The sequence below is a fragment of the Periplaneta americana genome, chromosome 16 (assembly GCF_040183065.1).
Source record: "Periplaneta americana isolate PAMFEO1 chromosome 16, P.americana_PAMFEO1_priV1, whole genome shotgun sequence".
NCBI classification, from domain to species: domain Eukaryota; kingdom Metazoa; phylum Arthropoda; class Insecta; order Blattodea; family Blattidae; genus Periplaneta; species Periplaneta americana.
Genome location: NC_091132.1, coordinates 163402826 through 163418623, shown reverse-complemented (window position 1 = coordinate 163418623; position 15798 = coordinate 163402826). Strand labels below are relative to the sequence as shown.

At 35.6% G+C, this 15798-nt stretch overlaps 1 protein-coding gene across 4 annotated transcripts in view; it reads left to right on the top strand.

Moving 5' to 3' along the window:
• Positions 1–9760: 9760 nt before the first annotated feature.
• Positions 9761–15798, top strand: part of LOC138691712 (zinc finger protein 665-like) — a 73596-nt gene continuing 67558 nt past the window's right edge. For 2 of the 4 annotated variants that reach the window (XM_069813997.1, XM_069814002.1), the window contains exon 1: positions 9761–9882. In XM_069813997.1, the coding sequence (XP_069670098.1) occupies positions 9870–9882 (13 nt within the window). In that variant the 5' untranslated portion in view covers positions 9761–9869. The remainder of the gene's footprint in view (positions 9883–15798) is intronic. The other 2 variants (XM_069814006.1, XM_069814005.1) reach the window with 1 other exon arrangement.

Genomic DNA, 15798 nt, shown 5'->3' with positions numbered 1-15798 from the left:
TTTTATCTTTAATTGGGTTGGCAGATAAATTGGTGTTAATTTCTCTCGAATTATTCTGCTGATGTAGGAATGTGAAATTCTGAAAGTGAAGGCCAAAGATCGAAATGATTCCCCAGTAGCCATATACCCGAAACAGAAAGTAGGCCTAATTGTATTTTTTTATTTCAGTAAATGAATGCAAAACTAGGTGGAAAAGTCTCAGTGATACTTATAATAGGAAAAAAAAAAATCTGAAGCAGGGCACAGGTTCGTCAGCTGGTCCCAGTAGCCAATGGGAACACTACGAAAGTATGGCATTTTTGGATACAGTTGAAAATGAAAGATGCACTATAACCAATGTTTCTGTGCCATTGGCCATAGACGAAGAGAGTACTGATTTAAGTCAACCTCAAGAAACTGATGTAGGCCTACTGCTAATAGACGAAGATTATGGTTTCTCGGCCGAACAAAACGATCAATATGAAGTTCGTCAACAAACACCGTTTCCTGAAAGGACTAAGAAGAGAAAACGAAACAGTGATGAAAGATTTTGGGAGTCAATGGAGAAACGAGATCGCGAACGGACTCTCTTGTTAGAAAAACTTATGTTCCCAGAAAAAGATGATAATGGAGTACGAAGTTTCTTTGAATCTATGTCACAAACAGTTACAAGTTTCCCCCCCTGAACTTATTGCAGAAGCGAAGGCTCAAATATGTAAAATTGTAACAGATTTAGAAATTCGAAGTATAAGAATGAAGCAAGCTTCTCAACATTTTTTAAAATTTGCGAAAATGACTTTAAAATTGAAATTGTTACTTTTGTATTAAATTATGTATGGACTAAAATTATTGCAGAATTTCATATTTCTAAAAATGATATAATTTAATAAACATGAATAGTTGTTCGAACATTATAATTGCATTATTATTTAAGGTACCTTAAAGTAATAGACAATTTCTCTGCTGGACTTACTGGTTTTTCAACAAATGAGGTAGGATTTCTCTTCACATCACTTTCAATTAAAGACAAAATAAAATTAAACTGTTCTAAGGTAAGTCTAAAATATTCTTTGAATTTAATTTCATCAGTGAGTAGATGTCTACAAATTAGAGCATTGAAACATCCTTCTGTAAGTTATGTCTGGTTTTAAACATACACAGTAATTGGTTTGGAGCCTCTGTCTATTGGTGTACATATATTTAATTCGATCATCATAATCTTCTTCTTCCTCAAGAAGTAATATCACAGTCTACTATATACAGTCGCGAAGCTTGAGGTGATTTTTTGCAAATCTCGTGATAAAGCGCTCCAAGCAGTTAGCAACTAGAAACAATAGACTGTCCACGGTCGACTTTGGACTATGTCGTATTTCCATCGAGTGTTAGCTCGTTGCGTATTTCACATTGATGCTTGTGAAATGTTCGTTATTGGTTGTAATGAAAATGTTAATGGCTAAAATAAAATAACTGGAATAATAATATTTTACTAGAGACGTAGAAAAATTAAGTTTGTATTAATGAAATTTATTTATCACGTTTTATTTTCAATTCTGGTGGGATTATTATTACTTAGGCCTACTTTTTTTTTTTCGAAGGATATGTTTTTAATTATAGCTGTTAATTTTGTTATTTTTATTTGTTACTTTACTAGAGACGTAGAAAAAGTCTGTTACAATAAAATTTATTGATCACGTTTTATTTCCAATTCTGGTGTGATTATTATTGCTTAACCTCTCCCCACTTTGTTAACTACGTAAGCCTACACCATTGACATGAAAGTATCTTTATATGTCTATGGCCTACACTACAAGTACCGGTACACTTAAGTTACTCCATTAATTCATATTTCCATTATTATTGTTGTAAAGGGAGATGCAAATTAATATTTATTGGTTTCATAGTTAATTATCGCTATAATCTTGAATGAGTGAAGCGATTAAAGTAAATTTCAGTTCGTTTTGCACAAACAAACAAAAATAATATTAACCTATTTCTTGCAGGTATCTTCGAGTTTATGGTGAAATTTAATATACTTCATTAAAATAATAAATTAACTTAACGCATTTAATATTTCAATAATGGTTAAACTATAAAACGTCTTTGGAAGGAAGGTGTTAATTTTTCCAAAAGAACACGATAACGAAAGTGTAACATATTTTGTCGTCTGCTAGGAGAGAGATCTGCGATGACGAGGCGATAGTAGCGATCCTAGTGGTGGGCAACTACTCATGTTTGCATTTTTACTACATATTAAGCTTCGCGACTGTATATAGTAGACTGTGGTAATATAGTCATTAGTTTTTCTTTACTCAAAGTCATTTTAGAACTTGTAAATTCTCAGTTCATTCTTAAACAGCTGGGGACAATCGATATTAATCTGCGATGTCTTCGATCGACTGATTGTCGTTACTTAGAAATCGATTAATCTCTACAGCAAAGACGGCGATGTTCGCTGTTAAAGGAAACACCTCAGCTGACGTTGTGCGCTCGGCGATGATCGCCGTAAACAAACCGTACCTTAAGTGTTTGTGATTCGTGTTCTGACTATTTAACGAGAATGTCTCGAAGAAATGATAAATCGAACACCGAATCTACAGAAGAAGTTATTAAGAGGGTTGCCATGGAGGTTTGGAAAGATGAATCCATGCTTCGCATTCTTGCCAACCTCGTGGAAGACACTGGTGGCGGAACTGAAAAGCACAATAGAGTGAAATACAGAGGTCATCGAGAAACTTCAAGTAGCTCTAGTTGAACGGGACGAGAGATAAATGAACTAGAGCAGTATCAGCGACGCCTATGTCTTCGTATATTCGGCATGAAGGAAGAAGAAGAAGGTGAAAACGCCGACGACATTGCAGGCAACGTTGCTATTCAGATCGGAGTGAAGATCGACACGCAAGATATAGACAGAAGCAAAGATGTGTTTGCTTGGACAGGAGTCATCGTGTAGACCGACTGAACGCAGGTAAGCCAAGGCCTATAATAGTTAAGTACGTTAGTTATCGTAAAAGAAGTGAGGTGTTCTGTAACAGAAGACTTCTGAAGGGGAGCAGTATTACTATTCAAGAAGATCTGACTAGAATTAGACATAAATTGTTCCAGGAATGCATCCAGAAATACTGGCTTACTATGGACTATCGATGGTGTGATGATGGTGAAAACAGAAACTGGAAAACTCCGAGTGACATGTGCTGCGGACATTGAGTTAATCAGTACATTGCGCGTAGTTATTGTAACAAAAAAAAACTTACCAAAGTTACGCAAGACTTTAAATCTCAGAAAGTTTAGATTAGGTAGCTTTGTGTTTATAGTTTTATCTTACACTAGCCATACCCTTGCGCTCCGCTGCACCTGTTAGAAATAAATATATAGGAAAAAAGGTGACAAGTACTGGTAAAAGGGTGCCAATAACTGGCATATTTGATCCTAAATATTTAACAAGACATTGTTGCATTAATTGTGAAATAAAATACTATTTAATATTACCATTGCATTTGTCAATCTTTACTCTATTTATCAGAGTTTTTCTAGGTTCCAGTAAAGAGTATTTTCATAGAAATTTAAGATTTCCTCATCCAATGTCCTTAAGGTGCCAATAACTGGGTGGTTTACCCTATGTTTTATATATATATATATATATATATATATATATATATATATATATATATATATACATACATACATACATACATACATACATACACACACATACACAGGGTGTTTTCGAGGTGGTGTTACAAACTTTCAGGGATGTTGGCGAAGGGCACATGTGTCAATTTGAGATAAAGAACCCTGGTCCGAAAATAATCGAGTCGAAAGTTACAAGCAAAAATAGTTGTGTGGAAATGAAATATTTTTATTCCTCTCTACACCTTATTTATGTGTATTTATCTGTACATCTTACACATACTGTATTCATCTGACGTTGTTTACTTTGTCTACTTACAGTATTCAATTCAGTGCGCTGTCTGAGGGATGGGGACAGGAAACTACACTAAAGCAATGCAGATAGCGTAATGTGTAACGGACATGGTCGGTCCTGATATACACGTCTGTAGACAGCAGTGTATGTGTACAAGTTGCAGTGTCCAGTAGATCAGTCCTAGTGAAATGAAGGAGTACACGAGAGCAGAATAAGCAGACCTGATTTTCGAATACGGATGAGCCAATGGGAACAATAGACAAGTTCACAGATTGTATCGGGGCAAGTACCCACGTAGGAGACATCCGGCCCATACCATTTTTCCAAGACTGTTCCAAAAGTTAAGGGAAGGAGGGCACGTGGTGCCAAATTACAATTCCATTTTCACACAACCATTTTTGCTTATAACTTTCGACTCAGTCATTTCCGGACCATGGTTCCTGATCTCAAATTCATACATGTGCCCTTCGCCATCATCCCTGAAAGATTGTAACACCACCTCGGAAATATCCTGTGTATATGTGAACATACAGTATATCTCGAATTTGGCCACAAAGGGAAATACACTAGGCGAGAGGAATTCGATCTGGTGGTGTGGATTCAACTTTGGCGTAGATCGTGGTTAGAGTGCTTGGTACGTACAACTAAGGTACCTGGCATCGATCCCCAGTGCCAGCCCGAATTTTTCTCGTCTAATAACCATAAATACTAATTTGTAGTGCTCAGCCGTATGTTCTGCTTTATGGAACAAATATCTACCTTGCCATTATTTTATACGAACATAAAATATACGACTCCCCTTTCGTGTGATTCTCCTGTGTGTTAGCAGTCTTCTGTTTGCAGATATATTTCATGACTTCGTGGTAAAGTAAAATTTTAATTTTGAATGGTGATTCAACTGCTTGCCGTTACTGTAATGTTTACACTCTCGCATTATTTTTTTTATTGTGAATGAACCTAGCTCTTTCCAGAAATTTTTGTTAATAAGTTACTGATTTTAACATAGCATTCTGTACACGTTCCTGAATTACATTTGTGAAGTCGGAATTGTAAAGAATTAAATACCAGTAACCATGGATTGGAATCGTACAATGCAAGCAATGAGTACTAAACTTGTAACCTTAGAATAATACGGGCTAAAGTGTAAATATTAATGCTAAATTTGTTACTTATTTGTGTTACGTGTAATACTGTATTTAAGTCATCAAAGATCAAGGTAATGCATTGATATTGTACTGAATGGAAATTATTCATTGAATACTGCACTTTTTTCGGCAGTGCGTAAAATCTAAAGTGGATACTTAATTTGTTTAGGCTCAAGTATTTTAAAGACTCTCTTTAGGCATTGATAACTATGGGTAAAGCGGCCCTGGGCTAAAGGTAATTGTAGTTTAAATAAAATTATATATTCAAGCCTTAAAATGTTGGTAATGGTATTAAGTCACAATTCAAAAGCACTACCATTTTTTTAAATTTCTGCTTTAGACTACAGAGATACCTAATGCAGAAAATTAATACACTGCTCAAAAAAGTCTAAGGGACAATTAGAACTGAGCCACATTTTTTGTATATTTTATGCTATATTTCTGATTATGACGTCAGTAAAATATTTACTCCTTGTCGTTGCTATGACAACATTTTGAACAATTGAGACAGGGAGATCAAAAACCCACTAACTCCAATTTTTTTTTACAAAATTGAGTTGTGGACTGAATGGTGCTTTTTAGTTTGTCCCGTAACTTATGCGCGGAAAGCAAGAATACATTCATTTCGACATTCATCTGCATTTTGGGGGCTGTTTTAAAACTCGTGGAAGTCAGAACTCCACTTACTCCATGGAATAAGAGAGTTTTTTCATTGCAAGCTTAATTTCCCGGTAGGTGGCAACACTATCACTCAACTAGCTGAGTAAAGTGATACAGTATTCAGACCCTCACAAAAATCTAGGACATGTAAGGCTATAGAAGGCACAATATGAAGTCGATTTATCTTCCAGAAACCCGATACAGATGCATCATTCCCCAGTAAAGTAAAATGTAATTCAGCATTGCCATTCAAAAAATAAAGGAAAGTGACTTGCAAAATTTAATGGTTTATTTCTGAGGAAAGTAGGATGTATTATCAAATTCTGTTTCTGGACAGTCATAATCTAGATGCACATGAAGAACACGAGAGTGAGAGAAAAAACAGAATCTGTAACATGAATCAGGCTGTGTTAACATTTTAATATTGTTTGTGGTTTTATTTGTGTATTTTGATGTGCTTTAAGGTAATTTGTGATTTTCTGTCTCATATATTTGAAATTAAAAAAAAAAAAGTAGTAATGTTAATCGTAATAATAAACTTCCATTTTCTCGCATATTCCAATGTTTCATAACGGAATTATGATATAGTTATTTTTATTTATTTTCTTGGTTTATTTTATGACGCTGTATTAACACCTAGGTTATTTAGCATCTGAATGATATGAAGGTGATAATGGCGGTGAAATGAGTCCGGGGTCCAGTACGGAAAGTTACCCAGCATTTGCTCGTATTGGGTTGAGGGAAACCCCGGAAAAAACCTCAACCAGGTAACTTGCCCCGACCGGGATTCGAACCTGGGCCACCTGGTTTAGCGGCCAGACGCGCTGACCGTTACTCCACAAGTGTGGACTATAATTATTTTATTAGTTCATATGGGTCATATTTATTCATTTTGCTTAATTCATACGCTGTGGAAGTCAGACAACCACTCACTCCAGCAGTGTTGATTTCAAAGTGTGCCGTAAGATAATGTAAAAATTTAGGTTTTGAAGTATTTAATTGATTAAGAATGTAACTTTACATAATATTAATAGGTAAATGTATAATATTTAAAGTTAGTAAGATATATGATAAGTTTTTTCTCTCTCCTGTAAAATTTAGTTTATTGGAATTAGGGAGTTTTTGATTTTCCTGTCTAAATCGTTTATTTTATAGATTTTCGTGGATATTATACTGTTGAAGGTCTTTATGCTTGGTTCTTAAATGTAACATTTTGAAGATATCTTCTTGTTTTCTTACTGGAATCATAAGAAGTCATTTTATTTAATCATGGAAGGTCGTCATTTCACAACTTCTGAAATACTCATAGCTGTTGGAATGATAAAAGGTGGTCAAAATCAAGGTCATGTTGCTCGAGTATTGAACACATAACGCAGTACTATTAACCGATTATGGCTACGTTATCAAGGCCGAGGAAGGAAAACAACTGCATAGCAGTATCGATTTCTGGTTCTACACAGCATCAGGGGACTATCACTGCCTGGCAAGCTGTATCTATTCTCCAGTACACTCATAGGTTATTGTAAGTGACCGTACTGTAAGAAAACGAATTCAGGAACCACCACTCTTCTCTTGACGCCCTCTCAGATTACCAGCCTTTCGGAGAATCAATCGGGCAGCAAGTCTCACAAGGGCAGAACAACATATCAATTGGCGTTATGAAGAATAAGCTCATGTTATATTTTCTGATTAGTCTAGATTCTGCTTTCACCCAATGGAAGGCGTAGCAGGATTTGGCATCAACCTGGGTCAGCAGAAAGACTTCGTCGTGTTCAGGAAGTCCATAGCTACGGAGGTGGTGTGGGCAGGAGTAATGATGGACAGAAGAACACGGCTCATTTTCCTGGAAGGGACAATGTGTACTTAAATTCTGTTCTGCAACCAATTGTGAGACCATTTGCTAATGACCAAGGAGAATGTTTCATTCTTAAGCATGACTGTGCCCACGCTAATACTGCTCGAGCGGTTTGTGAATGGTTTCAGCAAGGGGAGATTTCTGTACTGTCTTGGCCTACTCAGTCCCCGGATCTTTATCCCATAGAATATGCATGGGGTCAACTTCAAAGGGCTGTGACACTACATATGGAGAATATAGAGAAAGCTGAAAACTTCCAGACTGCTCTAATTCAGGCTTGGGCTAATCTTCCGCAAGAAGACTTTGAACATCTGATTTCAAACATGCAGAGTCGATGTCAAGCAGTGTTAAATGCACGAAAGGGTCATACTCGTTGCTGACAACTGGATTCATTTCAATCTGTATGGAATAATTCTTTTTTTTTTTTCCTGTCAAAATGTTTCTAACATTTTACTCAACAAGCAGTATTTTTGTTATTGTTTAGTTTTCAACATAAAAAATAAAAACAATAATTTAAATTTACTTGATTTTTTGTTAGTCAAATAACTTACTCCTTACATAAGGTAATATCCATTTCACTGCTATGAATAATAAACTGAAGCACATAATGTACTTGCCCCTTCAACTTTTTTGAGCAGTGTATTTTCAGGCTGGTTTCAAGATTAAAAAAAATTCTAATGAGGCATTTTGTAAAATATGCAACTCCTGTCTGACAACAATGTAGCTTATCTGCAAAGCATGCTAGCAGTATTATGCACAGAAGGATGTTGTCTACTAGTTTCTTGCCGAAAATCAAATGTTATGAAAGCATATTCCTGTAGTTTCCAAAGGGAAGAAGGCATTAAGTTTAAAATTGGCTGCAAGCCTACACATTGCAATTCATTCATCAGGTAGTACAAGTGCTCACCTTTATGAGACGTTGTGATCTGCCAGGCAAGGATCACATTTTCAAAATCTTCAGGTACTTAGGACAAAGCGCCCACGTTTAATAGACTGTGTTATTTTCCGTTAAAGGCTTGAATCTGTAGTTAATTTTGTAGGAAATGTATTTTATTCGTTAATATTGGACGAGTATACTGATATTTCTGATTAAAAGTATCTGTGTATGTGTATTAGATATTTTCATAAAGTTGAATATAGGATTATTACAGATTACTTAGGGATAGTTTCTTGTTTCATACTTACTACCCACTATTTCATCAGTTCCTTCTTTTAAAGGGAATCTGCAAGAAAAGATCGTATGATATGTCCGGCTTTCTTACACACTGAGAGGGTAAAAAGAAAAGAGGGAGTACTCCAAGGGAAATATGCTTGAAATAGGTGCGACGGATATGACGTTAAAGTACACCCTTTATGCCCCATAATCCACCGCGAAATATCGCCAATTGCCAAATATTAAATTGCTACTGTCGGTTTTCCTCATACGTAAACGGATTAGAATGGATGTGGAGGTAACAGGACTACCAGCAGATTATTATATCAATGCATGTTTCACCGTATAATTACATATTACAAACTCTTTGGGACTGAACACTGTTACACATGTAGGCAAAAAAAAAATGCAGGGAATTAACAAACCTATACACTTAACTTCATAAAATTTCCCTGTATAATATGATATATCATTTTTCTTTCTTCTTCTGCTGTTGCAGCTATAATCAGCACACACGAGAGGCTTTCATCCCCCCCCCCCCCCAAATACCGCCTATAAACGTATAAACAACGTTGTAAGCTGACGAATTTCTACAACGGAAGTCACTTTTTTCCATTTCTGCTGTTTCACAGTGGCACCATGGATACATATATATATATATTTATCCATGGTGGCACCGCTACCAGTGCTGTGCAAAGCAACTTAGTCACTCTATAACTCTCTTCTAACTGGTTGGTTTATTTGGGTTGTTAAGGCGCTTGCCTGCCGCTCTGAAGTTACGTTCGGGCGCGGGTTCTATCCCCGTTTGGGCTAATTACTTGGTTGTGTTTTTTTCCGATGTTTTCCCCATCAGTAATGTGAATGCCAGGTAATCTATTTCGAATCCTCGGCCTCATGTCGCCAAATACCATCTCGCTATCGCCAACTCATCGATGCTAAATAACCTAGTAGTTGATACAGCGTTGTTAAATAAACAAAAAAAAAACTAGGTTGTGGGAGAAATCTCAGTTGTGTTGCAAATTTAAGTTAAGGTTTTTTTGACACTGCTTCTGGCAGGGCTTCTTTGATCACTACATCTTGAACATGTAGTTAAAAATAATGACGTTGCAACTATGGAGCCTGACACCTGAAGAAGGGATAAAACTACGTTAATTTATGTTTCATACAGGTAAGTATATTGTTAAATTTGGTATATTGTATGTAAGTGTAATTTATATGATCTGATCTTCACAAATGGAGTTCGAGCGAAACAAGCTTCAACTTTTGGAGTAAACAGCACCCAAACATTTTTGTACCTGCATGGGAATTCATTCATCTTTCCTTATTGGTATACGTGTGCTCAATATATACTCGTATGTAAATTGAACAACATGAAAACTTATTTACATTTGGAACTTTTATGCTATACTCACTATTGTTCTGCATTATCTTTGAATTGCTAGTACAACATATATCATGTTGGGGGGGTTAATGTTTCTCGTACAACTTAAGTCTTCAATTCTCCTGCTTTTTGTGGTAAACACTGTAAATATGCTCTACACTGTTCAGATTTCCTTCTCCTTTAAGCATTCAAATAACGAATTCAAGAGTGAACGAAACACATTCAGTTGTGCATGCTTTTTTCCAGTAAAATTGAGAGCGCATACGGCTATTGAAAGCTACCCATTGTCGGTAGGTATCTTGTGCGTAATTCGTTCAAGAGTAGCTTGTAGCGAGAAGGTAATTTTAGGTGAATGTGAATAAACTGAAAATTCTTTTCTTTGGTAATATTGGACCTTTGAAACTGAAAATGGCGGTAAGTGCGAATAGCTTCATTGAAGATTATCGCAAATACGAGTTCCTATGAAGTGTTCAACGACAAATTTGAGAATCAAGTACTGGTAGGCCTAAGTATTGGATTGATATTTAATTTTGGTAATATCTAAGATTCAGTCGCTGTTTTTACAGACCAATATAACAGTGGTTCCCAACCAGTGTGTCACTGTGCTCCATGTAGTGTGTCTCGAAATTTTGGGTTAGAAACATAAATTTTATGCCATCCAGAATGTCTCTTTACAACGCATTTTTTTTTTATTATTTGCAACGAATCTTTGATATGGTACATTTTATTTTGAGACAGAATTTACCAACGATTCGTGAACACCTGCAAGAATGCTCAGTTCAGTTTTTCAACCATGAAGCAAAGTATAATGAAATTATGTGCAATCCACCAACCTTTCACATTAATTTAAATAGTCGAGTTTTCAAAAACGATAATCTTTGATCGGACATCCAGCATAATTAGGTTGTGATTCTTGACACATACTTACCTTTGTTTTTTTTTTCTAATGCCACTCAAGTTGCTGTTTGTTTTAGAATTTTCGATTGCATGTTAACATCGACCTACAGAGGTGTGAAAATTATTAGAATAATCTTAATTTTAAAGGCTTTTTAATAGTTCCTTCACAAATATTCATTGAATTGATGAATATTGGTATCTAATATTACTATACTGATGTAGGATATATTTACTACTAACAATATCGGAAAGCATTGTCGTACGTTGGTATTTTTCTTATTTTACAATTGTTATGGGAATTCAGAAATTATTATATTATGTTGGCGGAATTGGAAACATAAAAAATTAATTAATAAATGCTTTAAACAAATTGTTCTTTGCGTTTACATTGTTGTGAAGGTTCAAATGAACGTATACATCTGTTTTGTGGATATAATTTTTTACGTTTCCAATTCCGCCAACATAATATAATAATTTCTGAATTCCCATAACAATTGTAAAATAAGAAAAATACCAATGTACAACAATGCTTTCCGGCATTGTTAGTAGTAAATATATCCTACATCAGTATAGTAATATACACCAATATTCATCAATTCAATTAATATTTGTGAAGGAACTATTAAAAATCTTTTAAAATTAAGATTATTCTAATAATTTTCACACCTCTGTATCTACAACACTACATAGAAGTTGTTATCAATGCCTGTTTTCTGCCGGAACGCGATGGATCCACAGTCTAGTAGACCTGTATAAAGTCACGAAGCTCAATACATAGTAAATATGCATCCATAGATAGCTGCTAACCACTAGGATCGCTATTATCGCCTCATTACAGACAATGCGAAATAGTACCTGCACAGTCTATTGTTCCTAGTACCCTCACAACTCAAGCTTCGTGACTCTGTATACTAGACTGTGCTGGATCGGCGTTCTGGCACCTTTTTGTTGCATTTTTCATCATGGAACTGAAATATGTGTGAATAACTATGTTTTTAATATAATTTTTCTTTGAGTTCAGCTTAGACCAGACTCCGCCAGGTCGAGTCAAGATCGCGAGAGGGCATACAGGCCTGCTTACGGCTTCCACTGCGTTCAGTACAGTTGTACACTGCAGTCTAGCAGTGGTGGAACCTATCGAGGTCGCTTGGGGGCACCGGTGCACTGCATTTTGCACCAGGAAAATTGATGTGCTAAAAACATGAATCTTAGCAATGTATTGGTTGTTGTTGTGCGAACAATTAATTTCACAAGGTCTAAAGGACTTAATCACATGGAGTTCAGGGCAGTACTTGATGATATTAACAGTGAGTATGGGGATTTGCTCTACCATACCTAGCTAAGGTGATTAAGTCGAGGAAAAGTTCTGGAGCGTTTTCTCGCACTTAGAAATGAAATTGCCTTATTTATGGATGTACATAGGAAACTTGATAGAGGCCTTGAAAGAATATATAAGAATAATGCAACAATTGTGCCAAGGCTTCGAACGTAGATTTCAGGATACGAGAGAACTTGAACAACAATTTAAGATATTTTCAACACCTTTTTCAGTGAGTATCCTGGATATTCCTGCTGGACCACAATTAGGAATACTTTATTTACAAAGTGATATTGAGCTAAAGGATAAGTATCAAAACAGAAAAAGTATTAAACATTTCTATACTTGTTTTCCACGAGAAAGGTTTCCTAAACTGCACAATCTTGCTGCAAGAACGTTGTGCATGTTCGGGACAACCTACGTATGCGAAACATTGTTTTCTTTAATGTAGTTTACAAAGTCACGTCACAGAAGCCAATTAAGTGATGAACACTTGAAAGCATGTTTGCGATTGGCTGGTACTAAAACAAACCCTCCGCGAATTGAAAAGTTGCTTACTAAAAAAAAAAAAAACTGCAAAAATCGCCGCGGATCTTTGATGTATAAGAAAAAGTACTATTGTTAGAGAATTGTATTTGAATAATAACGTTTGTATTGTTGTTTTATTTTGTTAATTGAATTGTATAGCAATGAGAAGAAGACAAACGGTGAACAGTTTTATTTCGTAGTATGTTGATCTGTATAAAAGTGTATATTTTGTTTTGTTTCATTATTGTGCAAACATGCAAAAATTTATTTCGTATATAGAGTTAACTGTACCAAATTATGTTGAGTAATGTTTTGAACAGTGAAAGTGTACTTCAGTTAAAAGTTGAAATTAATTTATATTCTTATCACAAATTTAGTTCACATACAAGTTCTTAGTTCCGCCACTGTGGAAGCAGCTACCCTTGCCCGCAGCCGTACGTCAGGGCTTGAGGGTTTGTACGTACGCACGAGAGTGTAGTCACTTGACGCTCCCTGGCTTAGACCTTCAATGTCTTAGTTGGACGAAAAGGGGGTTAAAAACGACAAAATTCCCGTGCAGTGAGTAGTAATCATCTCCCTGTGCGCTATAAAATATTCTATACAGAGTTCCACCACATTTTTCTGCAGAAGAAATGTACTAATTATTATTATTATTATTATTATTATTATTATTATTACCATTAAGAAAATGAAATAAGTGTGTCGCGATATTGTGGGCGTTTAGTAAATTGTGTCGTCAGTGAATAGAAGATAGATGACGTGGTGTATAGCATCATGTACCATAGCAATACTTGAAAATATGAATTTAATCGGGGGCTGTTACGACATCCCCATTACCTCACCTTTCTTTCTCTTAACCTACACCATTTCACTGCTCTCCTTCACATATCTGCAATGCTCGGAAAAGTGACATAAGTCAGTTTCCACAAACCTTTTTTCGATAATTTATTGATAACTTACGGAACATCTGGTCGCTTGGAAAAAAATACGTAAGTATTTCTCCCATTACAATAATTCAGACAGAAAAAAAATGAAATCGACATAAACCAGTGTAAGTTCAAAAAAGGTTTGTGGAAACTGACTTATGTCACTTTTCCCAAGCACTGCAGATATTTTCCTCACTAAATTCAAATACCCGACTTACCTTTAATACGGACTTTTCGTTTAGTGAACCACAATCATAGCCATTACACTACGAATTCTTTGATCAACAAGCCCTTAAAAATTGAGAGGGATCTTTACAAAACTTAAGATATAGAAAAATAAAATTTTCCGTAGACATACTTGTTTAACTAACTCGCAATTCAAACACTATGGGCCATATTCATAGACATTCTTAGCGCGAGTTTCCGGTGGATGATTAGCGAACTAACGTTTTTCGTATTCATAAACCAGTGTCAGCGATGCAATATGATATGAATCCTGTACAAGTAATCACTCGATAGCCGGGGCTAGTTTAGCACGCTCGTAGCGTGGGCTAGCAAAATGTCTATGCATAGCACCCAATATCTTCACAGGGAATAAATATTTACTGAAAAGAGAATAATTGACATAGATTATGGTTGTATACATAGGCCTATTATTTTGTAAGTATATACTATCACTAAATGGAACCCGAAGTCCACACCTGTGGAGTAACACTTAGCGCGTCTGGCCGCGAAACCAGGTGTCCCGGGTTCGATTCCCGGTCGGGACACGTTACGTGGTTGTGGTTTTTTCCCGGGCTTTTCCCTCAACCCAATATGAGCAAATGCTGGGTAACGTTCGGTGCTGGAGTCTGGACTCATTTCACCAGCATTATCACCTTCATCTCATTCAGACGCTAAATAAACTAAGATGTTGATAAAGCGTCGTAAAATAACGTACTAAAATAAAAATAAGGTAAAAAATAGAACCCAAAAATAACAAATTTTCACAAAACTCAACGTCTACAAAACGTCTCCATCACTTCCAAATGTTTTTACTAATATTTTCAATTTAAAATTTGATGTTGTTTTAAATTTATATGTTACTGGGCCTGCAGGAAAGCACTTTTCATACATATAAATACATCTAGTCTTTTTTACTACTCAATTTTGTTCAGTAGTACTCAGTGAAGACATACAAGAACAATAGCATTGTTAACTGGAACTCACAATGCCATTTAATAAGACATACAAGAACGATAATATTCTGTATTGTTTACTGGAAGAAACAATGGCGCTTAATATGAAGCTTCATCATGATACATATAGGCAGCAATATCGTCATCCTTCTCCTTGCAATCTCGGCGCACGTCTCCATAAAATGTTGTGACTTCTTCTGAAGATATGTCAAAGTACTTCAAAAACTTCTTTATGTCAGCACACCTTTTGCACTAACATGATTTACAAATGTAAGTTGCATAGCTGTATCAATCTTCTTTGCATTACGGATTCCCGGCTTAAGAACTTGAATTTCAATACTTGATCCTGCATAATATGTTGTCTTGACAGATAACTTACTTGGCCTTTCTCACATCGCAGTACACGGACATCGGTCATTTTGAATGGAAGCTTCTTTTTCAAAATTTCTTGCGATTTGGATTTAATAGCAAATACTTTGTCTTCGTCAAGAACTAGGCTTATAGTATCCTTTCCTATTATCATATAGTATTCTGATGGTAAAGTAATCTTGTCTAGACTTCGGTATTCTTTCTCAGTATTTCCGAATATGCGGTCTGGAGGAAGATAACTGTGCCCCAGATGGGGAAATAATGTAGAATCATTCTGAAAACAGTAGACTCTTCTATTATTCTCATGAGTAGCGCTAGGATTTTGATGACCTATAAATCATGAAAAAAAGTCCTAAAAAACAATGCATTTATGACCTAAAAATCTTTCAAAAATGCCCTAAAAATTAATCTTACATAATTGGCTTAGTAGAAAATGAAGTTTTCTACTGCTTAATATTTAGACTAGTAATTAAATTAAATTTTACAT